The sequence below is a fragment of the Pyrus communis genome, chromosome 1 (assembly GCF_963583255.1).
Source record: "Pyrus communis chromosome 1, drPyrComm1.1, whole genome shotgun sequence".
NCBI lineage: Eukaryota > Viridiplantae > Streptophyta > Magnoliopsida > Rosales > Rosaceae > Pyrus > Pyrus communis.
This window is the reverse complement of record NC_084803.1, coordinates 8,294,582-8,316,076: the sequence shown is the minus strand read 5'-3', so window position 1 is coordinate 8,316,076 and position 21,495 is coordinate 8,294,582. Positions and strand designations below refer to the sequence as shown.

The window sequence follows — 21,495 nt, the reverse complement described above, 5'->3', positions numbered from 1 at the left end:
TTATAATACTTAAGAGATTGACTGATATATATGAAAAAAAAAATTATTGTGGGTTTTTGTTAGAAAAATATATTATTGTGGGCTTTATGTTTAAAAAAATTTGAATTTGAAAGGAGGAAAGTCACATTTTCGGTAATTTTCATAATACTTTTTTTTTCCAATTAAATACTTTGCGTGACGCCTTAGTATGATCGTCGTGCAAAACAACTTTGCGCGACGTCGAATTAAACACCTACGTCGCTCAAGGTGTGATAATTTTGACGGTATAATAATGAAAAATAGGCGCTTTTTTTCAATTTTTCCAAAATTTTCCACTTTGCCCTCTTTATCTCCCTCAATTCGAACCCAAATGACAGCCCTTCTTTATCTCCCTCTCCTCCTTCTATTCAAACCTAACCCAACTGAACCCTCCTCCTTCTATTCGAACATAACCCAGAAATCTTGAACCATCCCTCTTTATCTCCCTCTTTCCTCTTCACAAATCTTGAACCCAAAATCCCGTCCCCTTTCTTTTCCCGTAGACCCCAGATCTCTTTCTCTCCTCTTCACGCAAATCTCGAAGCCGACGCGAATCAAGTCCCAAAATCAAGGTAAGGGTTTCTGATTTTCAATGGGTTTTTGTTATTTAGGGTTTAGGCTCAAATTGCAAGTTGATTTCTGAGTATTTTGTTGATGTATGTGTGTTTTGTGTATGAACATGAAATTGGCTTTTATTAATCTGATTTTAATTAAGGATGCATATGCCGTGTTAATTAAGGACCTTTTTAACAGCCCGGCGGCTGATGAACTTAAAATGCCTTCAATGACAAGTACAAGATGATGTTTATTAGGTACATGTTTATAGTTTTATCATATTCTGTTTATAGTTTTATGCATCACGGAATTTGTCTTCACCCATTAAAGCAAGTCTGCATTTCTCTTTGAGTAGAAGTGGTGTTTTATCGTTGGATGGTGCAGATGCTGTTATTGAAGTGTCAGAATGGGTGGAAGTTCCTAAGAAGAATCTGAGTGTGGAGAATTCAACTAATGTTGCACCGAACATTTCGACTGAAACTGGTGCTCAGAACCTTCAGAAGACAGCAATGGCAATACTAATGATGGTGGAAATAGTAACACTTCCAACTCTACTGTAGAAGCGGATGTTGTTATTGAAAAAAAGCTGAAAAAGCGGACCTTTAGGATTCCACTGAAGGTATACGTTAGTTAATTTTCTTAAAGTTCTTTCATGCTTCTCAACAGCTCATTAGAAGCTCGTATTTTCTCAAATCTCCTTTTCATATTGTAGATTGTTGAGAAAACAATTTGTTCTTGTTTCAACCTTTTAATGAATTCTTTCGTATACCAGTTTGAAACATCCGAGGAATTTGAAAAAATTTCAACTAGCGAGGAACGCCAATCCTTTATTGGAAAGCTAGATGAGGTAGACATTTCTTTATTCAACCCAAAATTCAGCTTCATCATATCTCTGTCCTAAGTTTTCCATTTAACCTGTTGTCTTTTTCTTAGGTGCAAGAGTGGCTTTACACCGATGGTGAAGATGCTACTGCTTCAGAGTTTCAGGAACGCCTAGAGATGCTAAAAGCTATTGGTGATCCAATATTCTTCAGGTATATTCCAGTTTAGTTTGTTTGGTTTAAGTTTAATTGAGGGTAATACTGCATTCACCAAGAAAAAAGAATTGGGCAGTGATGTATAATTTTCAGATGTAATTTCTACAATTTAAGTCCTGTGTCAAGTCAATGCAATGTATCTGATCTGATGATTTTAGCTTCATTAGGTACATGTTTATCATATTCTGTTTATAGCTTCATTAGGTACATGTTTATAGTTTTATCATATTCTGTTTCACTTTCATAGAACCAAAGATCAAGATGATGTTTATAGTTTAAATTATGGGAAGAAAATTTAAATTTTGTGCACTGGAGAAGCACGCTACTTTTTCAGACGATACTTTGACAGATAGCTTGGTTTTGACGAGTGTCCCTTTGGTTTTGGAATTGCTTGCCATCCGTTTTCTTTTTCTTTTTCAGACGATACCTTGACTGCATAAGCAGCAACAACTTCACTGGTATTTTTCCTTGATGGTTTTTACCTTATTAAGTGTTCTGTGTCTGTGGTATAGAAATCTCACTGTTTTCGATCAGGATTTTGCTTACTTTCTTGCTTTTTATCTTCATAATTTCAGAAAAAAGACTAATTATTTGGAAAAATTAGAGGCGACCTCATACAACATTTTGATTCCTTTAATGATTTATTTGGAAAATTTTAAGAACTAAAATGTATAAACTTTTGGTTCAGGGCTGAAAAGTTTCTAACAATGTTCTAAAATCCAACTAAGACCAGCCATGTGATACCCTGGCTTTTCCTATATAAATGGAGTATCCACCTACATGCACAGGGTGACCTAATTTATTAAGTTTTGGTCAGTTATATAAAGTCAATAACATTTATAAGGAAATATGGCTAATAACGTAGCCATATCATAATAAGCCTCATGGTCAAAATTTTCTCCAATGTTTTGTAATGATATACATACATATATATATATATATATCTAGTTGTTCTGTATTTATGTAGTTGTGACAAGATTGGGACACTTATATTTATATATATATATATATATATATATATATATATATATCTACTTGGTCAGGAGATTACTGAGCAGTTTCATGTAAGTATATGTAATTATTATTATTATTCTTATATGTATGAATCATTCAAATATTATTTATATTTTGTTATTAAACATTATATGTTTTTTCTTTATTATTATAGGCTACTATGGTGGAAAAGAGCACTTCTGTTCTCCAAGAAGCAACATCGCAGCTTCCCCCGAAGACCCCGATCGAGGACATCACGATACCTGAGGATGTAGGTTTTCAGATCATGACTGATGTCCTGGATCAGAACTTAGGTCGTCGTCGTGGCAAGGTTGTTCAGTGTATGGGGAAAGCACAGATTCGTGAAACGGGTGCCTCTTCTTCCAAATCAAACGCAGAGGTAGATGCATTGAAGGAGGAAGTGACAACCCTAAAGGCCCAGGGCGAGCAGATGAAGGAGCAGCTGAGGGCCCAGGGCGAGGAGATGAGGTCATATGGCGGGGCGTGGAGAGACCTTGTACAAGCCATACAGATGTCCGGCCTTCAAATCTCACTACCAGCACTTCATCTTGGTCCACCTTCGACCTCAGAGCCACCTCGCCCTGCTGATACCTAATAGCTTGATGTATTAAACCTAGTTCACTTTTAGTTTTTTCTTTTTTGTTCGGATCTTGTATGTACATTTTCATATATTTTATAATTAAATACTTTTGCTTGGTTAATTAATTATTCTTTCGAATTTAATTACAATATTTATCAAGAATTAAAAAAAAAAAAAAAAAGTTTGACCAAAACTACTCCCCACTTTGCACGACCAATCACTTTGCACGACGCATGGCTTCGTCGCGCAAACCCACTTTGCGCGACGTACGCATGAGTCACGCAAAGTAGGCTTGCGTGACGCACAAAGTGGGTAGTGCAAAGTAGGTTTGCGCGACGTACTCCGTTAGTCACGCAAAGTGGGTTTGCGCGACGACCAATGAAGTGCGTCGTGCAAAGTGAGTTTGCGCGACGCACCCGTTAGTCACACAAAGTGGGTTTGCGTGACGCACTCCGTTGGTCGCGCAAACCCACTTTGCGCGACGCACTCCGTGGTCGTCGCGCAAACCCACTTTGCGCGACGTACGCCCCGTGGGCCGTCGCGCAAACCCTAGCGTCTCAGACTTTGCGCGACGATTAAGGCGCGACGAAGGTTGCGTCGCGCAAACCCTTAGGCAACGATTTTTTACTTTGCGCGACGAAAGTACCTACGTCGCGCAAAGTGTTTTTTTTACTAGTGTGTATGCCCCTACCCGAGGAAACATATAGACACTTTATTTAGGGAGCTTGAGATTTAGGAAGATAACTAATTAATAAAACACCAACTAATATTGTTGATTGCTATTTTATATTGTTGTTATATTAATTTTGGTTTAAATTAGTCTTAGTTTTTTTTTTGTCAGAAGTTTAGTCTTGGTTGTTGATTACTATTAGTTTGAGGCTAATTACGACCATGGTTGTAGACTTACTGAAACTAAGAATGCTTGATTAAAATTACGACTTGGATAATCTACCATCTCTTCATGGAGCTTAGAACAAACGTCATCGTTGACTATAGAGGTGTATGTGCATACTTTCTGATAACTATGGACATATGTATCTAAATTTAGTGTTCGTAGTATGTCTATATTTTGAACAATGAGTGGTTAAACATTGCCAATTTTTTGATAATTAAGAACTTATGTACATAAGTCTAACTTTTATAGCATCTATATCTTTTGAACAATGAACAGTTTAACTTTCGCAATCTTTTGATAAATATAAACTTATGTATATAAATCTAACTTCTAGAGTTCTATAACCTCTGTTTCCTGTATGTATATATTTCCAAAACATTTTAAATACCCTTAGCATGCCATGTGTACTGATACTAATTTAAACTTTTCGTGCATAGAGTCAACTTCTCTTATCACAAGCTTATCTTAATGTCATACAAAAATACCCTCAAAATATTATATGTTTTTTTAATTTTATAAATTTGATATCAAGATTACAAATAAAACAAAATACTTAACTCGAGCATTAAGAAAATATTCTTAATCATCTGAATTACAAACCTCTTAAAAGTAAATTAGAATTTCGTAAGATAGAGTAGCTAATTGATTAGTCATACTTGGCAAAAGGAAAAGGTTGATAGATTCGTCGGTCATACAAAATCGAACCAAAAGGAATATTGAAAAGTGAATAACAAAATTTTAGTGCATCCAATACCATCACCTTCACTGTACAAATAAGTCAAAAACTTTGAACTTGTGGCACCCGCCAATGTTACACACCCCATATGCTTTGATATTTTTTTAATATATTCGAAATACAAAGTGTTATGTCATATGTAATCATATAAATGGTGAAAAATTAATTTTTTAAGTATTCCTATAATTATATGATTACATGTGACGTACGACCAACATGTTTCAATCATATTAAAAAAATCTCATACGGTATAATGTGCATCCTATATACATTTATTATGCCCATTTACCTCCCATGTTCACCGAATTTATACTTTATATCACATCCAGAGACTAGACCACTTTTTTGTCACAGAGTTATAACGAAGTTCATCCATACATGTGAGTTGAAGGTGGCCCCACCCCACAGACCACCGATGCCATCTATAACTAAAACTTGAGAGAAGTTTTTTATTGTGTTCGGATGGTATATTCTGTGTCATTCTATGTAGGTAAATTTTATTTTTAAATTGTTAATTTACAATATAATTATTTAATTTTTTATATAATAACACGCAATGTATAATTTCGTGTGACGAGTGCTGCTGAAAAATCTCTCCAAAACCGTAGTCTCTTGCTGAAAAAGCCATTAAACAATAATAACACATGGTTAAAACAGCTCCATCAGAGTGAGTTGAATTAGCAGAAAAAGTAGGTCCGCCCCCGTCTCTTAAATTTGCTGCGCTTTCCTTTTCTTCCGCTGCTCTGTGACTGCTTTTGAGTTTGCGACCCTGAAACGGAAAACCAAAGCAAAGCAAACCAACCCATCTCTCTCTGCTTTGTAAGCCTTTATAATCCTATTTGACATGAATTTCGAGCACCGGCAACGGAACAGCAGAGCTGCCAGAAGCTGACCCAGATACCAAAACTACCCCGTTTGGACTCCCCTACATTGCACTGCTTGAAAATGGTGCAAGACGGCTGTGGCGGAGGACATGCAGAGGCGGACAGCTGCGGAGGCCGCTCGGTTGTGGTGGGGGTGAAGCTGGACTCGAAGAGTAGAGAGCTGCTGACATGGGCTCTGGTTAAGGTTGCTCAGCCTGGTGATCGCGTGATTGCCCTCCATGTGCTCGGTAAAAATGGTGAGTGAAATTTGGGTGGAAGATTAAGGCTTTTTTTCGTTTGGGATTTTGGGTTTTGGTGGGCTGGAGTGGAAATTTACTTGTTTTGGTGGATTGGGTAATTGCAGAAATTGTTGATCGAGATGGGAAGTCGTCGCTTCTTTCTCTTGTCAAAGCGTTTGACTCTGTTCTTGCAGTCTATGATGGTTTCTGCAACTTGAAGCAGGTTAATTTCTCGCTATTTTTTTGTTGTTTTTATGCTAGAATTTTGTTGTCCTTTTGTATAATTTTGTCATATCCTCTGTTCGTTTCCCGAGAAACTGAAAAATGTTGCGACTTTTGAGTGAAAATTTGAGTTCAAACCAATTGGAGAGTTTAATCATTTTTTCAGTGGCCTGGCAGAATGTTAAAAAGTTCAGATTTTTTATGAAAACTTTTACAGGTGGATCTCAAGCTTAAAATCTGCAGAGGAACATCAGTCAAGAAAATTTTAGTTCGGGAAGCGAATTCATATACTGCAAGTAAGGTTATAGTGGGAACTGCCCAGAACCACCATAAGATCCGGTCATCGACCACCGTGGCCAAGTACTGTGCCAAGAAACTGTCTAAGGATTGTGGGGTTCTTGCTGTAAATAATGGGAAGGTTTTGTTTAACCGAGAAGGCTCTCAAACAACTTACTGTGACCCCCAAGGTATTTAGATTTTTCTAATTTTACGTTGCTTTTGATGATTTTCGAGTCTGTAAATTGTTTAAGGTGGGATTCTGAGTTGAGGACTTGTTTGCAGGAAGTGAAGAGCATCGCCGGAACAGTTTGCTCAGCGCATTTCACCGATCAGTGTATAAGTCTTCCAAAGTACTAAATGAAGGCAGTGACAGTGTGACCTTAAAGGACACATATGGTCAGGTTAATTGTCAAAACTTGGAGCAGGGATTAGCTAAAGTCTTTCTGGAATGTTCGGAGAGTGTTGAGAAACAGAAATGCTCAGTTTGTTCCCGGCCCTCAGTAGATAGTTCTTGTCACCAATCTGCAGAAGAGTCCTCGGATGACGGTGATAATAAATATATGGCTATAGTGCCAGTGCAGAAAGAAGAGGCACTAGCAGCGAGCTCAATTTCTACGTTGATCAAAGAATTACCGGAAGTGAGACCTGGTTGGCCACTGCTTCGACGGGCTGTATTACCAGACCGACAATCTCCAGAGAGGTCTTGGGTCCGGAAGATCTCAGTAGTTCAGTGGGCAATGCAGTTGCCCAGTAGACAGCATTCAACTGCCAGCAATTTCGATGAAGGGAAAAATAGTTGTGATTCAGATCAACCTTCCTGTTTGAATGGAGAAAGTGGCGCAATTGTTGCGGTGGGTGGTGAGGCAATGACTGCCCCACCTTCACCGGACTACAATTCAAAAAGCCTGCCCAAAGAATTGGAGGGACTGCATGAAAAGTACTCTGCTACTTGCAGATTGTTCAACTACCAGGAACTTCAGTCAGCTACATCATACTTCTTGGCTGGTATGTTGTTCACGAAGTTCATATGTGAGACATCCTATTCATTTCCCGATTTGTATTGATTTTTTTTCTTTCAAAAAATATATTTTCCTTTGTAATCCCAGAAAACTTCATTGGGAGAGGCGGTAGCAGTCAAGTTTATAGAGGCTGCCTTCCAGACGGCAAGGAACTTGCTGTTAAAATCTTAAAACCATCTGAAGATGTGTTGAAGGAGTTTGTTTTGGAAATAGAGATCATTACTACCTTAAATCACAAGAACATTATTTCCCTTCTGGGGTTTTGTTTTGAGGATAAGAATCTCCTCTTGGTTTATGATTTCTTATCAAGAGGAAGCCTTGAAGAGAATCTCCATGGTATATACTATATTTCTCTGGGTTTTAAACATTACAACGAAGAACAATAAATGTCTACTTACCCTGTATTTTTGTTTGAATTCTAACGTGATTACAACTTTTTCGATTTTTTCCAAATCAGGAACTAAGAAGGATCCCCTTGCATTTGGTTGGAACGAGAGATATAAGGTGGCCGTGGGGGTAGCTGAGGCCTTGGATTATCTGCACACCGGCAGCGCACAACCTGTAATCCACAGGGATGTCAAATCATCCAATATTCTACTATCTGATGATTTTGAGCCGCAGGTATACATCTGGTTGGTTGTTGCTTTTAAAGATGCATTTGTTTATGAATTGTCAGTTTTAATAGTATCTTGAAATGGGTTTTCAGCTCTCTGATTTTGGACTAGCAAAATGGGCATCAACCTCATCTTCACATATAACATGCACTGATGTTGCAGGCACCTTTGGGTTCGTTACTTAATCTCATTGCTTTACCTTTCATCGTCTTTCTAAAGAGTCAAGACTTCCGTTTTTCTATAAAGATGAATAAAATTTCCAAAATAAAATTCTTTTTTAAGAAAACATGGAAATATGAGATGTTGATTAATTAATAACACTATTGCATTTTTCTGCAGCTATTTGGCTCCTGAATACTTCATGTATGGCAAAGTAAACGACAAAATTGACGTGTATGCATTTGGTGTTGTACTCCTCGAGCTTCTTTCAGGAAGAAAGCCTATAAGCAGTGACCATCCAAAAGGCCATGAGAGCCTAGTCATGTGGGTATGTCCTCTTCTCCCCTAATGTTTAGCAGTACTCCATGCACCTCTTGATGTTTGTCTCTTGAAAGAAATTGAATTATTGAAACGTCTTGTACAGGCCAAGCCAATTCTAAACAGTGGGAAGGTGTCCCAACTATTAGATCCGCATTTGGGCGATAACTATGACCAGGGCCAGATAGAGAGAATGGTTTTAGCAGCCACTCTTTGTATCAGACATGCTTCACGAGCTAGGCCCCAGATGAGCTTTGTAAGCTGGATCCGATCCCTCTTGAGTATCCTCCCATCAGTTTATAGCATGAAACAAAAATCTCTGAATTAATATTTGACAAGATTGTATCTGTCCTTTTGAGCACAGATCGTGAAGCTTCTTCAAGGCGATGCAGATGTGACTAAGTGGTCCAGGCTGCAAGTTCATGCCATGGAGGAATCTGAAGTGCTCGAAAACGAAACATGTCCACGTTCAAATCTGCAGTCTCACCTTAACCTTGCACTGCTTGATGTGGAGGATGACTCACTCTCCATGAGCAGTATTGAGCAAACTGTCTCCTTAGAGGACTACCTGAAAGGGCGGTGGAGCCGCTCATCAAGCTTCGACTAACAAATTCACAAGCACAACAATGCTAGTAATTGCACTTTCCCATTTGTGTGATTCATTTGTATATTAATCCCCACCGTGAAAATAAGAAAGGTAAGAAAACAATGGCTTTGACATGTTGTGTGAGTGTTTGGGTTATAGTTATGGATGGGTTTAGGATGAGAGGTTGTTTGTGTTTGTGCCCTCCTCCTTCCCTAGCAGTCGTAAACTAGTCCTTATTTGTTGGACTGGTTTTCCTGGTTGGTTTTTTTTCAGCTTGCTTGTTGGTCTCAATCAGACCAAGAGTTGGGACTGTTGTAATGTTCAAAGATGAATATGTTGTAATTCTGGTTGATTTTCATTTTCCTCTGAGTGAGCTCAAGTCCATACGAGGAAAACTTACATGAAACTGTTGCATACCCTTTTTTTTACGTAAATCTTTCCATTTCTGTTATCATGTGTCATTATGTGATGAGAAAGATTGTCACAGATCCTCTTTATGTCTTGTCTTCAAAGATAACGTTGATTTTCATTTCCACTATGTAAAAGTCTAAGCATACGGCCAAAGGAGAAAAATGAAACCGTTGCATGCCCGTTTTCTTTTTCTCGAGTGATCTTTAAGATTGTGTTTTCATCTTTCCCATCGCCTGACGAGAAAGATAAACACATGATCGTATACAACTGATAATAAATTAGATTCTCTATTTTGTTTCTTTCACCACCAAAAGATAAAGAGAGAGAAGGGGAATGCAATGGAAGATACTTTAGTTTTTCTATTTTTGAGTACTTATGTACACGATGTGCTCAAATTTAAAAAAGGGAATTGTTATTAGCACTTCAAAAATCTCATTATATACTTCAAATTTTCTATATTTGGAAAGAAAAATACATTTGTGAGGAATTTAGAATGAAATTTTTGGAGTGCCAATAACACTTCTCTTTAAAAAAAAGGGCAAATGCAAATGGAAGTCATTATCCTCCCTCCAACTTGTAATAAAATTAGTGGACCATACTGTGTTGTTAGATTATTTTCCACAGGACCACAAATCACATGGCTCTAAACCTTTCTTCATGCCTCTAAAGTCATGAGGGTCTCCCAACACCTCAAAAGCTACAACAGAGGAACCACCGCCACTTCTATGGACCAAAATTCTGGTGGCCAAATTAACAGTCACCGACACCTCAAAACCCATTTTGGTCATTTCCACAGCATCCATAACTTTCGCAGCAAGATTTTACGGGTGAAATAAAGGATGAATGTACCATGGTTGACCTTTTTGGGTTGTGCGTACCAAATGTAGCTGGATGAGAGTACTATTCCAAAGCTAAAGTAGAGAGAAATGTCTTTGGCAAATAGTTTTACCATACCACCACCTCAGTAACTATTTGGCTAGCTGAGAAATTCCAATCAAATCATAAACACCAAATGCGACAACAAAAAATCCAAGCAAATCATAGGTATCAAATGTGACTTTAAAGTATCTTATGATAAGTAAAATATATGTTAAACGACGAGTGAAAAGTTATGTAACGTGACGGTGTTACATAACTTTTCACTCGTTACTGTACTCTAAAAGATTTGGCAGGTAGCTAGGAAAAACTTTGGACTGATAGAAAGTACTGGTTGGTGGCAATTTATACCCTCTCTCTAGAGGCCCGTGCCCATCTCTTCTTTCCCAAAAACCCTAATTCTGAAAGCCTCCTGACCGTCGGCCATTGGTTCCGGCTTGAGGTAGGAGGGTAGCCTGCCTTCCACTCTTTCGTGACTCCTAGCCCTCCTTCTTTCAGCAGCTTGGGAAGAAGTGTTTTAGGGTTGCCTTCCATAACGGGGAGCGTTCCAAATTCTAAACATGGGTAGGGTAGATAGATTAATCTGACGGTTATAAATCATGGAGTTCGCCAGGTTGCAGAGCATCTCTAAAGAATGAGGCAATTGTTTGAGGCAAAATTATACTTTGCAGATATGGTATTTTGCCTGGAATTGGATCCTCTCATGAGCTTAGAAAGCTGAGCTTCTTGAGCAAATTATATGAGTCGTTGAAATTTAATCCAACGACTACAATTATTATAATTTTTAGAGGGGGATCCTGTTTATTGCCGTTGGATCAAATTATCCTTTGCTCGTGAGCTTCAACCTACTAAGCTCGGAGGGGATCCGGTTCTCATTTGCCCAATTAAGATGTCTAATGGACAAGGCAAAATAGGTAAAGGTATATCTAATACTTTTTCATTTTTATAAATGGAAGTGTTATTAGTACTCCAAAAATCTTATTATACACTTCTCATAAGTATATTTTTCTTTCCTAATATAGAAAGTTTGGAGTGTAGAATGAGATTTTTGGAGTGCTAATAACAATTCTCTTTATAAAATAGATGATGCTATTCTCACAGCCCTCCCAATTTTTAGTTACAAATCGAATGAATTGAAAGAATCAATAGACACAAATTAACATAAGGTGTGTAGAAAAAAAATGAAATGTGTGGATAACACCATCCTTAAAATATGGTCCAACATGTGTTAAGAAAAATATTATATTACTAAATTACTAACCGATGGCGTAGTTTTTTGCTTTTATTACGAAGTGTGAATAATTTTTAAAATTAAACATGAAAAATAGGACAATGATGAGGCACTTTCTTAAGTGGACATTTTTTTTAAAATCTTTTTAATTTTTAGAGTTTGAATTAGGACATGCTATGCTTTATAGTTGTGAGGTTGGCTTAAAAAACAACAAAATTTATGTTGCATGTAATTACTAATTTGCCCTTTTAAAATATTTTTGTTTAATTTTAATTAGGGGTTAGAATAATAATTTTATAAAGTTTTAGTTGACAAACATGGTTCTAGTAGGAGTAAGCTCTTGTATGATGACATGAGTTTGAATTCTGTTAGTGGTTAAATTGACATCTAATTTAACAAAATATATCATTTGACAAAAAAAAAAAAAAAACAAAATTTAGATTAGGGGATCCCAAATTGCCTTATATTCCACACAAAGACTATTTTGCCTCATGAAACTTCCCTAGGCATTGGAGCCACGTTTTGCTTACGTGGCGCAGAAAACCAATTGGATTGGGTTGAATGGTGCGACGTGTCGTGTTGCTTTGGAAACTGTCAAAGATATAACACACTCTGTCGGTTTCAAAGTGTGAACGCAGGAAACTGCCCACCAAAACATCCAAAAAAAAAAAAAAAAAAAAACCCGATTTGACTGGATTGGATTGGATTGGATTTTCAAACGAAACGCGAAGCACAAAGTCGCATAAGAAACAAGAAGAAGACGATCAGAGAAGAAACCGAAGAAACGAAAGATACGCCGTCGATGGATCCCCCGCAGTATCCCCACCACCTCACAAGGTACGCTCCTTCTTCCAATCCCTACCCTTCCGACAACCCTCAAAATTTCCCAAACTACCCTCACCGCCACCACAACACCAACCACAACTACACACACCATCACCACTCACAACAACCGCCACCACCACAGCAACTCCTCCAACCTCCGCCCCCTCCACCACCACCCCAAACGTCGCCGTATCACTCTCTCCCCCCACCGCCCCTGCCCCCGCCCCCTCCCCCGCCACATCTCACCTTCGAGACCGAACGCTCCAGAACCTTCCTCCCCCTTCACGACTACCCCGTCTCCTCCCCTCGGGTCGCCCATTCGGAGCGCCCTCGCCACCACCGATTGCTCCAATTTGAATCGCCTTACGTCGAATCCAATCCCGTTTCTTGGGATTCTTCTAGGGCTTTTCACGATTACGATCGTGAATTGCATAAACCCCAATTTAGGGTTGAATCAGAGGGTAATGGTAGTGCTAGGTTTAGGGCTGACTACAATGAACTGCTGCTCCGGGACCATCGGGCCCCCGTGGACGACGATTATAACAGTCGCCGCCGTGCTCGTGCAGAACCCAGTTCCGATGGAAAGTATCGCGAATTGGGGTTTGCGTCAAGCCAGAATTTGAAGAGTCTTTTGGATTCGAATTCGGGTGGCTATGATGGCCGGTATGATGAGTTGAGGAGTGGTGGTAGGAGAGATGAGGTGTATGAGAATAATCAGAGATGGGTTCGTAATGATAGAGAAGCTACTAGAGAGTTATATGATCCATTCGTGTTCGATGAGGGTAACAGGGGCCGGAATGTTTCGGCGAAACGGGATTATTATGGTTCAGAATCTGAAAGAGGGAGTAGTACTAGTAATAGGAGGAAGCAGATACAAAAGAAGAGTGTTTTACTCAGGCTTCAAACGGCGAAACCTAGTCACCGGAATGGTTCTGCTTATTTTGATAATTCTGGCTCTAGTTCCCACAAAGGGAAAGGATACTATGAGTATTCGGGTCGCGAGATGGGTGAAGTTGAGAGAGGTGCGAATTCTTTGGAACTTGATGTTTCTTTTAAATCGAATTCACTAGTGGCGAAGGCAGTTGGAAATAGGGATGCTAAGATAGATTCAGTGTACAGCAGGGATTTCTCAAATTTGAAACTCAGCAGAGACAGTGAGAATGCTGCACCTGTACGTTTGCGAAGCTCCATAGTTGTTGCAAATAAGACATCCAGTTCAGACAAGGACCCACGACAGTTGGAAGAGGAAGTGAACACTTCTGGTATGGAGAATAGGTGTGATATCGAACAGCCCGGTTCTAATGCGACTGGTGATTCTTCTGGAAAGAGTGAAGTGGAAAGGGCTACAAAGGGTTACACAAAGGGTAAGGTTTTACAAAGAGATGGTAAAAAGGCTGGTTCTGCTCAAATGTCTTCTCTTAAGGTTACTAAGAAGAAAAAAGTGGTGAAGAAAGTAGTGAAAAAGGTCGTAAACCCTCGTCCACAGCCAAAAAAGAAGATTGATGAACCACGGGCAGCAGATAGCTATATTTGTAGTCCATCTACAGCCTTTGGGACTGAAAAGGGTGAAACCTCTTCACCGAGCATGGTATCGGATGAACATGGCACTGATGCCAACTCTTGTAGTAAGAGTACTGGGAAAACTTCAACTTGTAATTTGGGTTCTTCAAGTTGTGAAGAAATTAATATTGATCAGGGTTGTCCAACTGTAGATGCTTCTGTCCAAGGCTTGCTTAAGAGTTCAAATTTTACCAACAATGTAACTGATTCACTTAGGGTAGCTACTTGTCCAGAAACTGGTTGCGTTGTAGATGTCAGCAAACAGATATGTCAGAGTGGAGACAGTTTATCGCTTGATAATGTCATACAAACAGAGTCATCAGAGTCCAGATTGTCTGTAGAAGGCAATGCCAATTCTGGTTTTTTAAGTTCAGAGAAAACTATGATGCATGGAGACATTATGAATGTAAATGGCTCTGGCCATGGTGCAGAAACCAACTTGGATATTGATGGTGGTATAAAAGTATCTTATCAAGAAGTCATGGTTCATGACATTGGCAATGTGGATGCCATCAGCGAGCAACCTTGTACACATCAGCTCCCAACATCACTACAAATTGGTTCTGTGGAAGAACTTCCAAAGGCATATTCAGCAGAAAGCAGCATGACTGTTGGTTTATCAAGTTCGGGGAAGACCTTTGGTGTCTGCTCCGATGATGGTAGAGGTACCGCACGGAACTCTGACAAAGTTAGTAATGAGAATATTATTGTTCCTAATGGTGGGAATGCCAATTTTGTTGGCACGCAAGCATCTGCAGATGGTGCCTCCAGATCATTTGTTAGTTGTGGCACCGAAAGATCTTCAAAGATTGCAAATTCAGCTGGAGATCGTAAGAGTGTTACATTCAAGATTAAAAAGAAGAGAAAATTTAGGACTCTGTTAGACTCTTCAAGGGCTTCCAACACTATTGTAGAGCCTAGAAATGTTTCTGCCCATGAAAATTCTGTGGATACGGCAGTAAGTTCATCCCTGAAGGATGCTAGTTGTGCAGAAGTTGCTGTTTCTGGTGTTGAAAAGTTAGATATGGGCTCTCAACCTGATAATGACGGTGTCAGTGTTCTGCATGGGAACAGCTCACTAGATGGGATTTGTGAGGCTAAGTTATCAGCTAGAAGTGATGTTAACTCTGATCCTGACGAGACTTCACTGAAGTATATAAAGAGGAGAAAAGTATCCACCTCTCATCTGGTAGGGACTACCTCTCAAACCAATGAGGGACCTGCAGATAAGTCTACATCTTATGCAGAAGCACCTTGGACTAATGATGATCCAACACAAGAAGACGAAGTTACTGCTTCCAGCATAGGTTTTCTCTCTGCTACTGCTAATTTAATTCCTTCTCAAGAGGGAAGCACTGTATTATTTGTGGATGATTTAGCAGCTGTATCTGCAGCTAGGGATGCCCTTACTGATGATGGTATGAACTTTGAGCACCAAGGTGTTGAATCATGTACAATTTATGAAGAATCAGTTCCGGATACATCGTTCCTTTGTCCCTCACCATCGAGGAATGAACAAAAAGAGGCTAGCACTCAAGCTCTGGTTGTAAATAGCCATCAGCTTGACATTATGGACGTAGAAAGTAACCTAGAAGAAAATTTTGGTATATTTTCAACAGATGAGCAAGTTATGATGCAAGGTGAGACTGCTCCATGCAGCGTTTCTTCAGAAGTCCAGCCTCCAGACTCAAGCAATAAATTTTCCTGCACATACATGGAATCAAATTATGTCTCTGTGAAGGAGAAATTGCCTGTTGCGTCAAATTGTCTGTTGTTATGTGCCAATAACAATGAAGTATCTACTACTAACTCTAATGATGAAGGAACGGAGTTTGTGCATGATACAGTATCAGATAAGGGTTCTCCAGAAACTTCAACTGATGTCCTTTACATGCAGATGCTACCTTGTAGTCCATCAGTTATCAAAATTTCTGATGAAAAAGCTGGTGGGGTTGACCAGCAATTGGATTTGAAGTCTGTGGTTGAAGGTGGTTCCAATGCATCGGCTACAAATTCATCATCAGGTGGTACCAAATCAGTGATGGGGAAGTCAGTAGCTTTACCTTTTCAAAATATCAAAAACGCAACTCATGGTTCGAATCTCGTAAGCACGGAATCTGGTTTGAAGAACCAGCTGGGTCAAGCTACTCGTGGGATTGTGCCAGGTCGTTCATATTTGGTCTCTTCTACCTCAATGAAGACTGCCTCTTCAACTCATATTGCAAAGCCTCGGACTTGGCATCGAAATGGTAATTCATCTTCATCTCCTCTTCCTGTAAGCATGCCTTTATCTAGTACTGTTGCACCCCAAAGGCAGTTGCCACAAAGGAATGGAAAATTTCAAAGTAATTCGTATGTGCGTAAAGGTAACAGCCTTGTTAGAAAACCTCCAGTTGCTGCTCTGCAAAGCTCCCATGGGTTTAGTTCAGCTGTTTATCAGTTGAACTCTTCAGGTATAGATGGTTTGAAGAAGAATGCAGGATCTGACAGTAGGATTGATGTGAAAATGCCTCCAAGTCTCATGAGAACTGGAGAAATGAATGCTCCTTTTGATAGGCCGACACCCCAACTACCCATTGCACCCATATTATCTACTTGTCCTGCCATCTCTTTTGGGGTTCGTGCATCATCCCCCGTGTCTGAGCCTCTTAGTGGTGAAACCAAGTTAGATCCTATGAATTCTTTGGACACCAAAGATGCACAAACATTTGCCAAGGACTCACTGACAATTTCTGAAACTCAGGAAAATCACAGTGGTCCGCTCAATAATTTGGAAAACCAGAATGTACTGCATGATGAGAATTTGGCACCTCCAAATACCAAGAAGATTGTAAATGGAAAGTGCACGTTAAATCAGTTGGTTGCAACTTCAAGTCCTTGTGACCTTCTGGTCCACAGTGCTGATAAGATCCAGCACTCATCCTCTGATGGCTACTACAAGAGGCGCAAAAATCAGCTAATCAGGACATCTTTGGAAGGTCATGCTATCATGCCTGATGACAATTTAAACTTACAGCTGCAAAGGGTTCCTAAGATTGTCCCCAGAAGAACATATGGCAAGAAACGATCACACAAGGGTATGCTGTTAGAACTTATTCTGTTATGTGTTCTCTAAGCAGTATTTTTTACACTTACACCTAAATTCTGAAATGCATTTTCTGGATCAAGGCAAAAGTGGATTTGTTCAGTTCCATTTATCGATTACTGCTAACTGTTAGCATCAGGGTTCTTCTATTTCCTGGATGTTGTCCTTTTCTTCATCTTTTAGACGTATTGAAGCTCTGATCTGTAACCTTTTCCAACTTAAGCTCTTTTCATATTTCAATGATGATATCATTGTACAGATTTGACCCTTTTTTGGTTGAAACTCTTCACTGTTTTAGAATCTTATTACCTTGGTTTTCTCGTACAGCTGTTGCAAAAACAAGTAAAACTGGAAAAAACTCTTTGGTGTGGACACCGCATGCTACACAGTCATCAAACAATGATGGTGGTTCACTTAACCATCAGAAGGTAGTGCCTTACCTGTTTCCATGGAAAAGAGCAAGACACTGGAGGACCTTCATGCAAAGTCAGGCTTCCAGTTTCAAATATAGTTCTGTACCCACAATCAGGTATTCGATTCTTTTCTTGTTTTGAAAATGCAATTAGATTTGAACACATTTGTGTATGTTACTTAAGAAAATCAAATATTATCTCATTTTTCAGTAAGAAACTGCTGCTGTCAAGAAGGCGGGATACTTTGTACACTAAGTCAACCCATGGCTTTTCACTTAAAATGTACAAGGTATTAAGTGTTGGTGGGGCCAGTTTAAAATGGTCAAAATCCCTTGAAAGGCAATCAAAGGAAGCTAATGAGGTTTGTTGGCTGGTACCCAGTCAGGCTATTATTTCTTCTTCAAAGATAATCCCTTTTTTATTAAAGTGAAGTAATGGTTTCCAAATCAGAAACTGCTCTGCCCCTATCCACCTCAATTATTTCTATTAACAATGTCTAGGAAGCTACACGTGCTGTTGCTGCAGTGGAGAAGAAGAAAAGAGAACACAGTGGTGCTGCATGCATTAGTTTGGGGTCTAAGTTTAGAAATAATTTGTCAGGTAAGTCAGTTCATAGTGTAGTGAAACTGTAGAGCCATCTGATGTGTCAGATGCATGACATTTCTTGCTTGTCGTATACCTTCAATATGTTTCCACATAGTATGTTGCTTGATTATTAAGTATCTGATGATATGGCAGGAAAACGTATATTTCGCATTGGTTCTGTCCGGTACAAAATGGATCCTTCAAGGCGAACACTAAAAAGGATTTCAGGTGAGCTGCTCTTTATTTGCTCCGCATATCAAATGTCCTTTTCAACATGAGCTTTAGTGTATACTTTTTTAATGCTTATACATTAGGAGCTTGATTTTCAATTTCTTCTGGCCATTGGATGTGGTCACCACATTTTCTTAAGTTTCAACCTTTCTTTCTCTTACGAGTAGATGGTCATATCTAGTTTTGGAGTGATTGGGAAGAGAGTTTTTTTATATCTTCGTGATTTGGAACCATTATCTTTGGCTCAGGATGTGCCTCTGATTTCTGACTAATTTCAGAACTGCTGATTTGTATTTTGGTAAACAAAGGGGACGAAAGGCCCATACGATAGAAACAGAATTGCTGATTTATGTCAATATCGTTTTGGACATTCTTTTAGCATATTAATTATATAGTTTATGAGCAGTTGCCCTCACACTGGACAGTGTCTTTTCTATTCATGTTTGAATCACATATAGCCGTATGTTCCCATTCCAAAGAAGTATTATAAGGTGATTAACGAGTGTTTTTCAGTTTTGGAGGATTTTTTTTTTATATAAATATTTTAGCATATGTGGGGGTACATCTTATCCGCGAATTGATCGTACAGTATTCATTCATGTTCTTTGTAGATGACGAATCGTCAAGCTCTGGTGTGCTCAATCCTGAAAAGGATCCCAAGAGATCTTATGTTCCAAAGAGATTGGTGATTGGCAATGATGAGTAAGTTGCTGTTGTTTATGCCTTAAAGATAGATTCCTGAAATTAATACAAGCAAATGTGAATGCCAATTGATGGTGTTGACACACGAACCTCCAAATTATGGTTGCATTCTTCTTAAGTTTTAAAATTCTTGGATATAAATGCATTTCCATATTGGCAGATATTTGCGGATTGGCAATGGTAACCAGCTTATTAGAAATCCGAAGAAGAGAACTCGCATATTGGCTAGTGAAAGAGTCCGATGGAGTTTGCACACGGCCAGACTGCGGCTGGCAAAAAAGCGGAAGTACTGTCAGTTTTTTACAAGATTTGGGAAGTGCAATAAGGATGATGGAAAATGTCCCTATATCCATGACTCCTCTAAAGTTGCAGTCTGCACAAAGTTTCTGAAGGGTTTATGTTCCAATCCCAATTGCAAATTGACTCATCAGGTTTACCGTGTGACAGGACTTCATGTGATCTACAACAGAACTTTGTACTTCTTTTTGGACATGTTATCCTTTTCTTTTTATTTCTTTATTTATATTTTATCTTCATGCAGGTCATTCCTGAAAGAATGCCAGACTGTTCTTACTATTTGCAAGGTGCTTTCTAGTAACATTGTTCTAGTCAAGCTACTAATAGAATTAGAAAATTCTGACATGTTTCCTGGCAGGTTTATGCTCCAATCAGAATTGCCCTTACAGACATGTGAATGTGAATCCAAAGGCATCTACTTGTGAAGGATTTCTTAAGGGCTATTGTGCTGACGGGAATGAGGTACTGTCTTATCATATATACGCTTTTTTGCTTGTGTTTGTGTTTTTTTTATGCTGGTTTGAATCCGGAAGTCTGGGACTCGTTTTATTTGCTAGTACGGAGCCCAATTGTTTAGTTCAATTGTGTATGTGGTGTGTGGGCATGCATGTTGATTTTGTAGGCAATGAATTTGGACATACCAGATGAAAAACTGCTCAGGTTTGGTGTATTATGGGAAGGGGATTGGTTGAGATGAAAAGGGGACTAGAAAGTTAACTATAGTTGGACCTATCCTTCAATAAAGTAGACATTGAATATGTCGAACAAGAAAGAGAGTTTCGTTGATAATATTATTATTGAGATCTGCTTACACTCAACAACATAGTGAACAAAAGATTTAATTAACATATTTATGGAAAGGGGGTGTGGTGAGTAAAAGTATTATTTGTTGAATTAGGGGAATGTGGAAAATAGTTCGGGCTGTTGAGTAATAATCTGGGTGCAAATAGAATTTCTGTTTGTCATACAGTTATACTAGATTTTATATGTAAGGCTTGATAACTCTTATCTGAGCAAACAAAGATACACTAGTTTCGGAGCAAGTAAAATAGAAAATATATCTCCCTCACAGTGCCGGAAGAAGCACAGCTATGTTTGCCTGTCCTTTGAAGCAACGGGAACCTGTCCGCAAGGGCCTAAATGCAAGCTTCACCACCCCAGAAACCGAGCAAAGGAAAAGAAAAGAAAACGATCAAGAGAACACAGAAATGCTTGGGGCCGTTACTTTGTTTCCAAGGATATCACTGTTTCCAAACCGAGAACAGTGTCTGGAAAGCAGTCTGCACAGAACAGCGATGACATAATTGTTGACGGAGTCGCTGATTTCATTAGCATTGATGTTAGTGATGAGGAGGTTGGAGAAACTAATGATCCAATACAGGAGCAAGCTGCATATTGTGACAGCGATTTGTCGGAATTGGAATTAGATGATCTTGATGAACTGATTAAACCGATTCGTTTACTGGAAAGGTTGAAGGCAAATGCTTCATGACAGACGCAGCTCAAGAGGGGACAACATGGAATTAGCTATGGTATGCAGTAATTAGTCTGTTGTAAGTAAATTTTGTTTTCCCAAACTTTGATTCTGCAATGGCGAGTATGACCGCCATCGCATAGGAAGACATACAGAGAGTATTATACTGGAAATAAAAGAGCAGGTGCAGGAGAATCCACTGTTCTTACCGGAAACCCGGGGCTCTTCTAGCCAATCCATCGTCCTCAGATTTACCGGAGGCCTGCACTCTTGTTATAGGTTTTTATTTTTTTCTTAGCCGGGGAATTGAGATTTTTTTTTTTTTCTTTTTTCTTTTAGCTTTTTCCTCCCTACTAAATTGTATAGTGTACATTTGCAACACTATCAAGTTTTTAATGAGAAAATATTGCATTTATGTTTTCAGTGTAAGTTTTCCTCGAACCCGAGTTTTCTGAATTTATTTTCGATCTTCTGCTCTAGCCCGATGGAACTGTTATTGGAATTTTAAAATAGTTATCGGACACTTTTTCGACACGTCAAATCTTTCTGTAACTCAATAAAATCATATGCAATTATGTTACTACAAAGTCAACATTTTAGCTACAACTTACGAATTGATGGCTGTTAATTTTCTGTTTATTTTAACCACACACAACTCAAGCTCCCAAGTA

The 21,495-nt window shown here is 38.9% G+C and overlaps 2 protein-coding genes and 1 long non-coding RNA gene across 4 annotated transcripts; all 3 read left to right on the top strand.

Annotated features, from left to right (window-relative positions):
- Window positions 1–376: 376 nt before the first annotated feature.
- On the top strand, window positions 377–3,329 carry LOC137724693 (uncharacterized). 2 transcript variants are annotated; one of them, XR_011067468.1, is made up of 5 exons: window positions 377–590; window positions 772–830; window positions 1,346–1,420; window positions 1,507–1,607; window positions 2,779–3,329. It is a non-coding gene; the product is annotated as an uncharacterized lncRNA (long non-coding RNA). The 2 variants fall into 2 exon arrangements; XR_011067469.1 differs by lacking the exon at window positions 772–830.
- A 2,188-nt stretch (window positions 3,330–5,517) lies between these two features.
- Window positions 5,518–9,478, top strand: LOC137734302 (protein kinase STUNTED-like). The gene is made up of 10 exons (XM_068473597.1): window positions 5,518–5,955; window positions 6,063–6,160; window positions 6,377–6,626; window positions 6,721–7,443; window positions 7,545–7,793; window positions 7,915–8,078; window positions 8,164–8,243; window positions 8,411–8,558; window positions 8,655–8,804; window positions 8,913–9,478. Exons 1-10 carry the CDS (start codon window positions 5,781–5,783, stop codon window positions 9,153–9,155), a joined length of 2,280 nt encoding a protein of 759 aa, XP_068329698.1. The 5' UTR covers window positions 5,518–5,780; the 3' UTR covers window positions 9,156–9,478.
- A 2,824-nt stretch (window positions 9,479–12,302) lies between these two features.
- Window positions 12,303–21,239, top strand: LOC137710473 (uncharacterized protein At1g21580). The gene is made up of 10 exons (XM_068449505.1): window positions 12,303–17,114; window positions 17,450–17,651; window positions 17,746–17,896; window positions 18,036–18,135; window positions 18,274–18,348; window positions 18,963–19,053; window positions 19,214–19,484; window positions 19,595–19,637; window positions 19,709–19,812; window positions 20,423–21,239. Exons 1-10 carry the CDS (start codon window positions 12,455–12,457, stop codon window positions 20,840–20,842), a joined length of 6,117 nt encoding a protein of 2,038 aa, XP_068305606.1. The 5' UTR covers window positions 12,303–12,454; the 3' UTR covers window positions 20,843–21,239.
- The last annotated feature ends 256 nt before the right edge of the window (window positions 21,240–21,495 follow it).

Excerpts from the sequence above, each read along its gene's own strand:
- LOC137734302 (XM_068473597.1), top strand. The coding sequence starts at position 5,781 with ATGGTGCAAGACGGCTGTGGCGGAGGACATGCAGAGGCGGACAGCTGC. Across the intron at positions 7,444-7,544 it reads TACATCATACTTCTTGGCTG|AAAACTTCATTGGGAGAGGC; the intron begins GTATGTTGTTCA and ends TTGTAATCCCAG. Across the intron at positions 8,244-8,410 it reads GATGTTGCAGGCACCTTTGG|CTATTTGGCTCCTGAATACT; the intron begins GTTCGTTACTTA and ends ATTTTTCTGCAG.
- LOC137710473 (XM_068449505.1), top strand. The coding sequence starts at position 12,455 with ATGGATCCCCCGCAGTATCCCCACCACCTCACAAGGTACGCTCCTTCT. Across the intron at positions 19,638-19,708 it reads CTGTTCTTACTATTTGCAAG|GTTTATGCTCCAATCAGAAT; the intron begins GTGCTTTCTAGT and ends GTTTCCTGGCAG. Across the intron at positions 19,813-20,422 it reads ATTGTGCTGACGGGAATGAG|TGCCGGAAGAAGCACAGCTA; the intron begins GTACTGTCTTAT and ends TCTCCCTCACAG.